The sequence below is a fragment of the Pimephales promelas genome, chromosome 3, assembly GCF_988280905.1.
Source record: "Pimephales promelas chromosome 3, fPimPro1.hap1.1, whole genome shotgun sequence".
NCBI lineage: Eukaryota > Metazoa > Chordata > Actinopteri > Cypriniformes > Leuciscidae > Pimephales > Pimephales promelas.
The window spans coordinates 39675801-39689430 of record NC_142771.1 but is presented as its reverse complement, the minus strand read 5'-3'; the positions used below and the strand labels follow the sequence as shown (position 1 = coordinate 39689430).

Below are 13630 nucleotides of genomic sequence, written 5' to 3'. Positions count from 1 at the left end.
TTACTTCGATTTATTAACGAAATTTACCTAGTATAAAACGAAACATTTTAGCCTTTTTAAATTATGTCTGTGACATTCTTGCTGCAACAGAAAACACCACTGACAGCGCTGAGCCCCAACTAAAATATCACAGTGGAGCCGATTGAAATGAGACAAATATAAATGCATGCACAATAAACGGAGATGTTCAAATAAATTTAAATAAACAACAATAAATAAAGTATCTCTTGTTAGGAAGCATTTAGCAACTAAATTAATAACTAGATTAAAGACCTAACTGTTATCGATCAAAATATGCCCTTGTTTTTTGGGGGGGTTTTTTTGTATTTTGCTGAGAGATAAGCTATGCCTATATTTGTGTGAGGAAATTTCACAAATTTTGTGTTGTAAAAAAATAAAAAGAATGAGACAAAGTTTGAGAATGGTTTGTTTTTATTTGAGCTTTCCTGCATATTACACATTGGAACGTTGTTGTTCACAGTCAGGGACTATATTTTTCTAGCGGAAGGAATGTTTTTATTGATTTAACTATATGAAAGTTGCACTAATACATTTTTTTTACTTCAATATTGTGTGGCAACCGTTTTATAAAAGCAATAAGGTACTCGAGGCAAGTGCTGTATCGTGAATAAGTAACGGCTGAAGGGCGTTGTTAGGCACGACGCGAAGCGGAGTACAGCACAGCCTCTCGTACCTTATTGCTTACATAAATGTGTGCTGCACAGGATACAGCACAGCCTATCGTACCTTATTGCTTACATATAGTATAACGCCATTCAGCCAAAAAACAAAAACAGTGATAAGATTGTTTTGCCTATGTTACATAGCCTTATATAAGCATAATTTCTAAGAATAAATTTAATTAGTAATTTATGGCTTTGTATTCACAAGCTAAATACTGTACAAATAGTACAAATTGTACTGTACATATATTTTCAACTAAATTAATACTATTAGTTCTCCTTTTGCAGATTTACAGGCTGTAATCTCACTGATCAGCGCTGTGAAATTGTGGCTTCAGCTCTACAATCATCAAACTCCCCCCTGAGAGAGCTGGACCTGAGTTACAATGACCTGCAGGATTCAGGAGTGAAGCTGCTCTGTACGGGACTGAAGAGTCCAAACTGTCAACTCAACATACTGAGGTTTGACCTATACATATATTCATTCAATATGTTAATATTCAAGTATAGTTCCCTGTCTAGAATTTTTAATTAAACAAATTAAGTATTCCACTTTAACAAAACAAGTGTCCCGGGGTTTCTTCAGAATGTATGTTATGTATGTTACACAGTGGTTGCAGCAGAGATGAAACAGGATCTAAGTGCAGCAGCTTTATTCAAAAACAAACTCAAACTCACTAAATAATCTCAAGAACAAGAACAGAAAAACCAACTCAAGGCAATGTAGAACTGACAAAGAACAGAAAGACACACAAGGCTTAAATAGACAGAAAACAGTGAAACTAATGAGACTAATTAACGATGCAAAGCTGAACTGAAACTCAAATCAAATCAGAAACCATAGAAACAAAAAGGCAGGGGGCGGAGAAAGATAGAAGAGAACTAATTCACAGTTTATCCAAACCCAGACAAGAACAGATATCAAAACAAACTGACAATGTGACAACGTCTTTTAATGTTCTTCTTATCAGTATTATTTTTTTTCTTTTATTATTATTATTATTATTTTTGACTAAGGTAAGAGATATATTAATATTATCAATAAACGGCACGTTCGGGTAATAATGTAAAATATGGGGGCAAAAATGCTTTTTTTAAAAACAATTAATTATGAAAGCATATTCTAGTACACCCCAAAAACTTCAACTTTTATTTATTTATATAGCACATTTAATAGCAACGTTCCCTGCCCAAAGTGCTTCACAGTTAACTTCAAAACAGTAAAACATTCATCTATAAAAGCATGTGTGAAAGTAGACCATACACTCTTAGACATACTCCACATATAAAAATATAGTGAGGACAGTGTAGAAAGGATTTAAAATAATAAAAACTGAAAATGATTAAGTTTTATATGTACACTGTAACAATACACTAACTAAAGGCTAGGTTAAAAAGATATGTTTTTAAATTGGACTTAAAGGGTACATATCATGCTTTTAAACGTACAGTATGTGATTTTTGGCCACCAGGGGTCACTCGTTTAAAATAATAACAAAAGACGTACTTTGATGACGTCGGGAAAGAGCGTGGGCTCACGGGAGTTGTTGTCGCTGTCAATGACAACCAGTTCAGCTCATGACATGACATCATCGTTTCACAAAATATACGGATATACGGCATCTCTCTGTAGATTTAGCTTGTCAAGAAGCTTTAAATGCAACCCCAACGTTTACCTGTGTCATGCTTCTCCTGTCCCAAACCCTTCTCGGGTCATATTTTTCAGGTACGTTTGAGCTTTAGCTAATGAGCTGGCTGTAGCAGCATAACGTGCAGGCAAAGCGTAATCGTGGTCCATAACTATTATACAGACGAATATAAATATTAATATTACGCTACTTCAATGAATGACCTATTTTAGAACATTTTTCATATATAGAGCGCACCGGATTATAAAGCACATAAGATACTGCAGTCAAACGTTTGACTGGGTTTGCGTTATTCATCCACTATGTGCTAAAGGCTAAAGGGAATGTAGTGAGTGCGCGGCGCCGGAGGTGAGGCGTTTATTTAGTAAGCATGAGAGAGCTGAAGCGGGCACGTACATTCGCAGCCTGACTCATAAGAGTATTCAATGTGCGCGGCTCGCTAACAGCAACAGTTGGCTGATTTGAATGAGACGACCCGGTTACTGTGAACGGGGAGCGCTTTATGCGCGAGCAGCACCGGGGACAGTGTGTCTGTTAAGAGTGAGCGCTCGTGAGTGGGCACGTGATTTACACACATAAAAATACGTACTACTTTTTTTTCTTCGTCATTTTCTTTGCTTTATTGGCGGTAGTCCAGTTTTCCCCTTTGTGTTTGGCGGTTTCGCCGGGTTCCGCAAGGAAGTTAGAGAAAATAGAGGAGTCAAAGGTTATATGACGCCATACACGGGCGACGAAACGGAAATAAAGAAACGTCCCGTGTCTTCGAATTAAACTATAAATTTCTCCGTATTTGAAATTTGGTGGAAACTGTCGGGATAATGTAAGTACATATCTAACAGAAATATATAACATAGATACAGTTATTTTTGCTATTTTTAATGCAGAAAAAATACATATTGTGGCTTTAAATCATTAATTTTTACATATAGATCATATCGTTGTGGTCTATATAAAACATAACTGCAATGCTTGGGTCTGTATTCCTCATTATTATAGCTCCATAAGCCCCTTTTCTACCCCTTTTCTGATGTGCGTCTGTAAGCGACCCGTTTCAAAGCGGCCCCTTTAAATAAAAAGGAAATGCGTCATAACCCGCCCGCTCTCCAGGTCGATGAGTTCACGGTCGGTTCAACTCCCCACGTTCGACCATTATTGTAGTTTGATTAGAGATATACGATTATATACGATACCTTCAAAGAACATTTTTATTCACACGTTAATAAAATGTCAACAACAGAAGACTTGGCCATCAAGCCTTACATATTCGAGCCAGAACGAGCGAGTTGATAAAGACGACAATGAACCTGCAGAACAACTTCTTCATATGGATGTATTGGTATGCGAGTTAACTGTTTTGTGTTATTAGTGAAAGTCGACTATTTCTCCTGTTAAAACAAGCACACTGACAAGATAAATGACTACAGTCTAATCTTACCACAAACAATCTGTATTGACAATATGATACGTTTAGAAAAGCATCAGAAAAGCAGCTAAATGACCATTGATGAAACTCAAGAACAATAATACTGCAGATGTGTAACGTTACTTCAAAACAGAAACAAAGAAAGACAAAGGTACTGCTAAACCATGACCACCATGTGTTTTAAGAAAGTAAAGTGCTTTATTTTTATTAACGATATTTACAGCTTATCGAAATGCTCTGTTCGTCGTCTCCAAAGATAGAAGGAATTTACCTCTCATTCAGACGAAGTCAATCGGCAAACCCTTCTTTATACTGGCGGAGGTTGTTGAAGTGGGGATCCTTGAAGTGCTTCAGGTCACTAAATCCAAAAACCGAACATTTTAACTTGCCCTCTCGTAACTTCTGCATCATTGAGCTCGGACTACAAAATCGGAGCGAGAAATAATAATGGCGGATTGCTCGAAGTGGTGGACCGGTAGTCAATGTCCTTATTTGGCAGTTCCGCTGCAAATACGGTGAAGTTATAGTTCAAAAAACGTCATAGAGAACAGAAAAATCTGAACAGGTTGAAAAATATGACCAAAACAGAATATAAAGATATAAAGGAAGCACCTGAAGAGAATAATTTCATCTTTTCTGTACTTATAAACAATATATCCAAATATACAATAAAATGCATTTAAGGGCTAAAAAAGTGGATTTTGCATTATATGTCCCCTTTAAAAATTTATATTGTTTGAGCTTGCCGGATATGAGCGGGGAGATTATTCCATAGCTTGGGGGCCGCAACTGAGAAGGCACGGTCACCCTTTGTCTTCTTTTTGGAGTAAGGGACTGTCAGCAAAAGTTGATTTGATCTTTATGTCCTGCCTGATTTATACACTCCTAGGAGGTCGACAATGTAGTCTGGGGACATATTATGCAAAGCTTTAAAAACCATCAATAAAATCTTGTACTCAATCCTATATTGAACTGGTAGCCAATGAAGACCACGTAGTACTGGGGTAATGTGGTCCCTTTTTTTAGTGCCAGTTAAAAGCCTGGCTGCAGCGTTTTGCAGCAGCTGAAGATGGCACAGTTGACGTTGGCAGATCCCTGCATAAAGAGAGTTGCAATAATCTAGTCTTGATGTGATGAAAGCATGGACAACGACCTCCAGATCTTTAAAAGTGAGAGGGGGTTTTATCTTAGAAATCACTCTAAGCTGATAGAAACTGCTCTTTACAACAGAGTTTATCTGTTTGTCAAAGCTAAGTGATGAGTCGACTATAATGCCAAGATTTCTCACACTATCTTTCACCGTCATATCAAGTGGAGCAAGGATATTGGCTATCTTCTCTTTGCAGTTTTGTTGTATTTATAGTCCTGTAACACGTTTCCCCATATCCTGCATCCCTGTCAACGTATCACAAATTTTAGAAAAAAATATCTGAAACATTTGTAAAAATGAAGCACACTAACATGAACATTTACTGTTGTTGTAGATTATCTGGCTGTATGGTGACAGAAGAAGGTTGTGCTGATCTGGCATCAGCTCTGAGTTCAAACCCTTCACACCTGAGAGAGCTGGACCTGAGCTACAATCACCCAGGAGATTCAGGAGTGAAGCTGCTCTCTGATACACTCACACATCTGGACACACTCAAGTATGTTGATCATGAAAATTAATTCATCATTTACTCAACCTGGTGTTTTTCTAACGATATTAGCCCTTCTTTCTGTTTTGGACCACAAAAGGAGAGTTAAAAAAGAAAATTACTGCTCGTGCTCATTCACACATTGGAAGAGAATGGGGGGGGGCTAGATTAACCATTTCACTGCTGTGTGGTTTGGCCTGCATTAAAAAGAAAAGAAATGTCTTAAGCCTTGTATTTTTTAAATAAGTTTAAAAAATATTTTTTTAATAATGGCATATAACCAGTTTAATTGTAGTGCATTGACAATAGTTTTATATAATTAATTTATTAATTAAATTAACTTGGTCCATAAATCAAACACATGTAATAATATGAAACTCGGTACACATATAGATCTCATCAGGCCAAACAACTTTAAGCCAGCCCAACAGGAAGTCGGCAATTTTGATCTGAATGTGGATGTTTTGCAAAACCAGCCTTTAAATTTTTTCTCACTCCTCTTAAGTAGTTTATGTTATTCATGCCAAACTTTTTCAACTTGATGAAAATACATTAAAGATGCTAAATTGTGAACGGATATTGAATATCTCAAACGGTTTTGCTATCGCGAGAGATTGTCAAAAAAAGAATCAGGAAATGTCTAATATCTTTTAAAAATGTAATTATACAACATTTATTATTATATTAAATTATATAAATATTAAAACAAAATTTTAGTTCATTTTATTCTATTTTTTTTTTCAATTAAAGTAGGATGAAAAAGTTTAAAGTAGGCTGTTTATTGATATTTGGTTAAACAAAAAGAAAATCATACGTAGGGCTCAGAGTTTCCGCTAGAAAAAATGGTGCCGGTCAAAGTGACCGGCAGAGGTTTAGTTTAACGGACATTTTGATGATATGCCGGTCAAATATCGCCTCTTAATTAGTCAAGTTGAGGAAAACTGGAGGCAGGCTATGTTACTTAAAAAATGACATAATCAGGCCGTAGCTATAGAATGCAACATGTTTATTAGCATAACTTTCAAATAGACGGAAACCATGAAAACATGAACATCCGATTGGTGTCAATCAACGCCAATTGTTTTTGGTTTCACATTAGTTTAACAAACCAATCCCCCTTCCCCACATACAATATCTGAATAGTAGTTTTTACTCAAGCGAACTATACACTCTCAGTAGCGTCTCATTTAGCTGGTAGGCCTAACATTTAAATTGGCCACCGTGAAATGACTCCTTGTCAAATTAATTGGAACAAACAAATGACTAGGCCTATAACACTGTCTCGCGTAATTTTAGGCTACTTTTTACGCTGTTTTGCAGTGCTGAAATGTGCAGCTGCCGACTTAAAATCAAAACTTCGCAGTGTCTCTCCACAACTTGCAATGCGCATAAGCCACGTAACCTTGTTCTCTACAAGGCGACTTCGCTGCTTCGACTTGATCCAATTCTGCAGTGAGAACCCTCTCTCTACAGGAACACTCGAGACAGGGATTACACAGGCTATCTTGGCGAGCTTGGTCCACTCTGGATAGATTTCGTTGAAATCGCATATGAGGACTTCGCAGGAAACTACTTGAAAATCGTGCAGTCTGAACTTGGCATAACTTACATTCGCAGCAGAGCATGTGAGCGGGAGCAGATCTTGGACAGAGCGCAGAGCGGCATTTTTAAAAGGACGGAGCGTCACCCTATTCCCCGCTCCGCTCACAAGAAAACTCCACGTCTTTTCCCCGTCTGACTAAAGTTGCTTGCATTGTATTCAGCATCCCCAAGCGAGTCCGCGAGCGCAGAGAGGGTTTTCTCCGCTGCTGGCCTGCTTTCAAGACACCACCGCATGTGTCTGAAGCCTCAGACATTGTCCACACTTGTGTTCTTGAAGGTGAACTCAAAAGAACTGTAGAAAAGGAAAGCTTTTTTTTTTCTTTTTTTTTTTAAGTTTGAGACAATTTAAATTGTCATCCACGTGCTTTCTGCACAAAAGTTCAGGTAGATATAGGCATCTGGTGGCCTAATAGTTCATTTACCAAAATGTATTTAATTTAACACATTGATGTTGATGTAGATGATTTTTGTTTATATAATTAGGCCCATTGATTCGTTTAATTTTACAATTTTTTTTGTGTGTGTGCAGATTATATAGGCCTAAGCCAATTTAAATTTTAATAGTGCGCGCTGCGCAAAAATCAGTTAGGCTTATCAAAATCTGGCCTAATAATTACTTAGCCTACTTTTAAACATTTATGTAGGCATATATATATATTTTTTTTTTTTTACATTTTTGTTCATGTTTTTATTTTCGTTATATTATTAGGGCCATTTATTCGTTTAATTTTACAGCAGTTTGTGTGTACAATGGTTATTAACCCATTTACATTTTTATCATGTGAGTTGGGCAAAAGTTATCAAAATTCTGGCCAATAGTTAATTTACTTTTAAAACTTTTATGTCTATTTTTGTTTATATAATTTTTATTCATATTATTGGGCCCATTTATTCGTTTAATTTTACAGGACTTTTTGTGTATGCTACATTCCTGTTCTTGCTAGTCCTAATTTGTAGTTTGAAATGAAACATTTCTGTTTGGAAAATGTTGATGTTGGTCTTTAGTTCTTTGTAAGGTAAGGCTGTGGTCTAACCTAAAAGTGAAATAAAAATACATGCAGTGCTGAGTGCTGAACGGGGAGCACTTTATGAACATTCTGTGACGCGCGAGCAGCGCTGGGAACAGTGATTTGATTATTGATTATACCAGGTTGAACTGTCCGTGTTACAGAGCGGGCATAAGATGGACACGAGCGCGAGTTCGCTGGCGAATTTAATAACGCGGAGCGTTATTAGCCAATTGATCCATATATAAGGCGCTCCGGATTATAGGTGTCATTTTTTGAGAAAATTAAAGGCTTTTAAGTGCGCCTTATAGTGCGGAAAATACGGGTAACGTTACATGGCGTCTTTAAATAAATGCACAAAAAATATACATTTTTATTTAGATTTTAAATTTTTACTAATTTAATAATGTCGTGTACGTTTAAATGTTAGAAAAATAAATAAATAAAGACATCTTGCCATACTAAAAGGGGACGTTTCTGTAGAATGACCCATATAATTAATAGGGATGCACCGATACCACTTTTTTGGAAAACGAGTACGAGTACGAGTACTTGCATTTCAGTACTCGCCGATACCGATACCGAGTACTTAATAAAAAAACAAAAAAAACATGATTTAAATATTTTTATATACGGGTTTTTAGGTCCTTGATTAAATTACTTGGGTAACACTTTATTTCAATAGTCCACTTTACTAACTATAAGTAACTTTTCAATTACATGTCAACTAACTGTCATTAGAGTATTAGTAGACTAGAGTATTAGTACGATCAGCTTAATATCTGATAACACTTTATTTGGTCCCCCAACAGACATTCAACTGACTATAAGTAACTTGGCGACTACAAGTAAACTTATTCTCCTAATCCAAAGCCATTCACTTTGAAATTGTTCCACACCAGTGATGCACGGGTTGATCCAAAATGAGCGGGTGCCTGCGCCGCGGTCACCCGCGGTTACCCGCAGTTACGGGTCATCCAAAAATATTTTTAATGATATTCGGGTCGCGGTCGGTCAGGTCGTTTGGAAAAAAATGCCAATTAAACCTTTGTAGTTATAGTACTAGATAGAATTTTCTATGAAATATAGGCCTATAGGCCGAATTTATTTATTGGCTGAATAACTGGCACGAAGATGACACACAAGCTCAGTCTAAACAGTTCTCAGTTCTGTACTGGTGTGATCCGAGAACCGCTGTACCTCTGCGTTCGTTACTATACGCGGATGCGCAGTATCAGCAGTATCAACAACATGTCTCAGTTCAGTGAACTGTTAGAGTTACTGGAGTAAAATATAATTCGGGATATTGGTTTATTTCAACTCGGAGGGACTGTCAGGCATGTCTGAAAGTGAGTAACTGTAGTAACTTGTGGATCAGCACTGACGCAAGACGTGAACTGATGCGAATGATTCAGTTCGATTTAGCGTACTGGTTCGACCGGTTCATTAAAAAGAACCGATTCGTTCACGAACCGGCCATGTCTATGATCACTAGTCTGCAGAGAGATGGAGGCGGCAAGAGAAAAGGTGAAGACTGGGGAGTGGAAGCTCCGCAAATACACAAATAGAAAGAGTAAGTGTGGGAGACATTTACCGAAATAATGAAAGATGATGACCAAAGTGCTGCCTTTGTTATATGTAGGCTACGTCTTCTTGCGATGCTGTGTTGTTACACGTTTATGGCCCAATGACGCTACGATGAGCATGTACTACTTTTAAAAAATATTTTCTTACTTTTTTTGCGGTCCGAGTAGCGGGCGGGTAGTTGAAAACGTTGGTAGTGTGCGGGTTGTTTATACATTGACCCGCGCATCACTGTTCCACACGGCTGACATGTCTCCCCATCTCCCCGCTCTGAGCTGCAGCCGGAGCCTGGGGGTGGGCACTCGGCGCCTGTGATTAACCCATTTCTCAGAACATGGTATCGGTCCCCGGTATCGGGGGACTTTTAACGAGTACGAGTACTTTAGAAAATGTGGTATCGAGGCCGATACCAGATACCGGTATCGGTATCGGTGCATCCCTAATAATAAATCAACAGATCCTACTTACCACTATGTGTCTGTGGATATCTAGCGATTCAGAAGGGCATCGAGGCAGTGAAGTAGATCCATGCAATCCTCAGGGAACCGATCTTGCAAGGCATCTATCATGTTGAACATAGAGTTCCCTGGCTTTTTTGAAAGCTTGAATGAGCGGTCGCTTGAATTGGTCACTTTGACATCCTTGTATGTGCCGTCTTTAATAACATTCAAACGGTAGAGCCTGTTCCTTTATAACATAGCCCAATATCGGTGTATTTTTGCTTTATACATTTTAGGCTTATTCTCTAATTCAGATTGTGTTAGGGGGGCGGGATTTTTAGGCAATTTTAATCAGACAATTTGACCGGAGAGATTTAATTTTGTCGGACATTTCATTTTTTTCCCCGGCAAATGTCCGGTAATTACCGGACAACGGAAACCCTGGTAGGGCTATACTGCCCTCTAGTGTCCAAAATGATATCAACAATTTTTTATCAGGTATGGCTATTGTATATAAATATATGAGGTATGTGGCTGTTAGAATATTTTCCCACCGGTTAATCGACGTGCGACACCAGCGAGGGCTTTTTAATCGCTAATATAAAAGTGAAAGTAAAAGCGCTTTTACACAAAATATTCCATCGTCATCTTTTCAGTCAGCTCTTCAGTCAGCTCTTCGCTCGCGTGATTAATGAAATTTGACTCCTGTTGCTGATCTTTTCTGCAACTTTCGTTTAGCTCACAATTTAGTAAGCAAACACATTCAGGTTTTAACTGTAGTGACTAAATTATTTTATTAAACACACACACATCAAATTGATTTCGCTCAAACTCATAAAGCTTCAGGCATGACCAGAAGAGATGACCCAGAGAGCCCTCGGCAGATTCACATTTATTAGAAGAGATGAAGGGGTAGAATAAAGAAGCCTATGTACTATTTTGCATTGAATTAGTTAGTGATGTAAGTTAATAGAACATGTCTTTATGACCTTGTTAGAGTCGGTCTTTATAACATTTTGGTATATTTCCTACCTGTTAGACACGGGTAAATATGGACACAGGTAGAAATGACATTTATTATGGGTTTATGTGAGGATCGTTGTAAATCCACTTAAATTAAAAGTTGTTAAATGTTTTGAAGTCTAATAGATGTTAAGAAAATGATAGCTTTCAAAACACTGCTATGCTGAATGGATATAATTAATGTTTAAAATTGTGGGAGACATAAGTTACTGAATATGGCGTCATTTTTTGGGCATGCAAAGTAACACTATTATTTATATAGCAGCAAATAAATCAATAAATGGCTATAATACATTATTTTTTATTGCTCTATTGAGCCACTAAAGATTACAGCAAGGGAAACTCTTTCACAGAGACAGCCCTATTTAAAAAAAATTATTTAAAGGGTTAGTTCACAGTTCATATAAACGAGCTTGGATCTAATTAAAGGGTTAATTCAACCAAAAAAAGAAAAAAAAAAGAAAAAGAAATACAATTCTTTCATTGATCACTTGCCCTCGTTTTGTTACAAACCGGCAAGTCTTTCATTCATCTTCTGAACACAATTGAAGATCTTTTTATTGAAATCTGAGCTTTCTGTCCCTCCATAGACAGTCTGCGCAACTGACACTTTAAAGCTTCAAAAAGTTCATAAAGAGATCGTAAAACTCGTCCATATGAAGTGAGCGGTTTAGTCCAAAACAGGTTTGGTTATGTGAAGGCCAAATGTATAAAAATATTAGTTAAAAATATAATATAATATAAATAAATCTTAAATCTAGTGTTTGTTTCTGTTTGGGAGTGAGGCTTCAGGCTGTAGAAAATAGCATTAACCTGATATAAAATCAATGGTCTATGTAATGTCCTCACTAATATAATGAAACATAATCTGTATGTGTGTGTGTGTTTGTTTTCTAGTGTGGATCACAGAGGAGAGATCAGGATGTTAGCAGGGCCACGCAAATGTAAGTCCACAAACACAGTTTTAGTTGTTGGTGTTTTGTTGTTGTAAGGATCACCCATTGGCCCAAAGACGGAATCCAACGGCTGGGCGAAGGGATAATGCGTGTATGTCTTTTCAGCGCTCCAGCGAAGTTCACTTAATTTATTACAATTTAGTTTCAATATTACTTTAGCTCTATGATAAATCTGACTCCAATTTTTACTGATGATCAAGTTTAGATTGTGTTTCTTATTAGAAAATAACCATAACTACTGATTATGATTTAATTTAGATCTTTGATTATTCAGAGTTTCTTACACTTTCAGTTATTAGTTCATTATGGACCCGATGCCGCACAGAGATCACGTCGGCCGTATCGTGTTTCTCACGGACACAAACCCTGTCAGTTCTGAATTTAGTCAGAGGGTGCAGGGTTAACTAATACTTCTTCTTATACTTCGTCGGTTGCCAACTGCTCACTCGTACAAAGAATGTAGTTTACTTTAGCCATTTCCATACAACTGGCTAAATCAGTGATGGACAGAAATCAAAAGGTCTCCAGAGGACGTGCCTACTGCTCCATTCACATCTGCGCCTTTAGTTTGACCTATCCTGCAAGATTTGCGGTAGCACCAGCCTCCTATAATTTACTAAAATAATGATGTCAGAATACTTCAGAATAAATCAAGATGTAACATTTATTTCACATTTATGTCAGGTAAAAATGTATCATGCCAATTACACAAGCAATTAATTGGCAATTCAGAAATAATAAATACATGACGACATCAATTACAATTGTATATTCAGAAATGCGCTCTCCGCTCACATGATCTGAAATAATTAATCATTAGTTTATATCTTATACACTGCCCATCATTTTAATCCCATATCAAACACAGTATGTTATGTCTATTTAAATATATATTTCACGTTTTTAAGTAGGCTACAGTATTATGTTAGTCCACCAGGGGGTGCTGATGCTGTGTCGAGGGCGGTGCAGTAAAACTAATGTTCAAAACTCACACACTGAAGAGTCAAGAGCTCAACTAAGGCAAACACTGATCACAACTTTAATATTTACAATAAAACATCCACATCTAAACTGTTCATTCTCCACAAGACCTTCAGCATGAAAGAAATAAAGTCTGTAGTAAGTGGAGACGCTGAGATCTCCAGAGATGTGTTAGTGTTTAATCTTCTGATGGGGTTACAGTGTGTGTGTGTCAGTGATGCGCGGGTCAATGTATAAACAACCCGCACCCGACCGACGTTTTCAACTAACCCGCCCGCAACTCGGACCGAAAAAAAGAAAAAGGAAATATTGTACCCGACCCGCTTCCTGGCCCGCATTTTTTTAAAAGTATTAAATATTTATTATGAATGCACATTATTGATGAATGCGATGTTTACGTTTCGACCCTGCTTAAAGAATTCATCAGCAGGTTTACTGAGAGAAGGCCAACTTTCGGAAAAGTGTGAAAGCAGCGCAAACTGTTCTTTTTCTGAATGCTGTATGATATAGCCTAGTGTTATGTAAAAAAGGCTTTATTTATTAATTTATTTCGTTTCATTTTCTTAACAATTAAAATGCTGCATGTGTTTATCCAGTCTAGTCGAAGTGTGCGTCTCTGCCCCGACTTTCCCAACAAAAATCCCA

At 37.3% G+C, this 13630-nt stretch overlaps 1 protein-coding gene across 2 annotated transcripts in view; it reads left to right on the top strand.

The window, feature by feature from the left end:
* The window catches only part of LOC120492267 (uncharacterized), a 70662-nt gene that overhangs the window by 49050 nt on the left and 7982 nt on the right, over nt 1-13630 (top strand). Inside the window, exons 7-9 of one of the 2 annotated variants that reach the window (XM_089128870.1) lie at nt 972-1145; nt 5240-5401; nt 11946-11992. In XM_089128870.1, the coding sequence (XP_088984996.1) occupies nt 972-1145; nt 5240-5401; nt 11946-11992 (383 nt within the window). The remainder of the gene's footprint in view (nt 1-971; nt 1146-5239; nt 5402-11945; nt 11993-13630) is intronic. The other variant, XM_089128871.1, reaches the window with a different exon arrangement.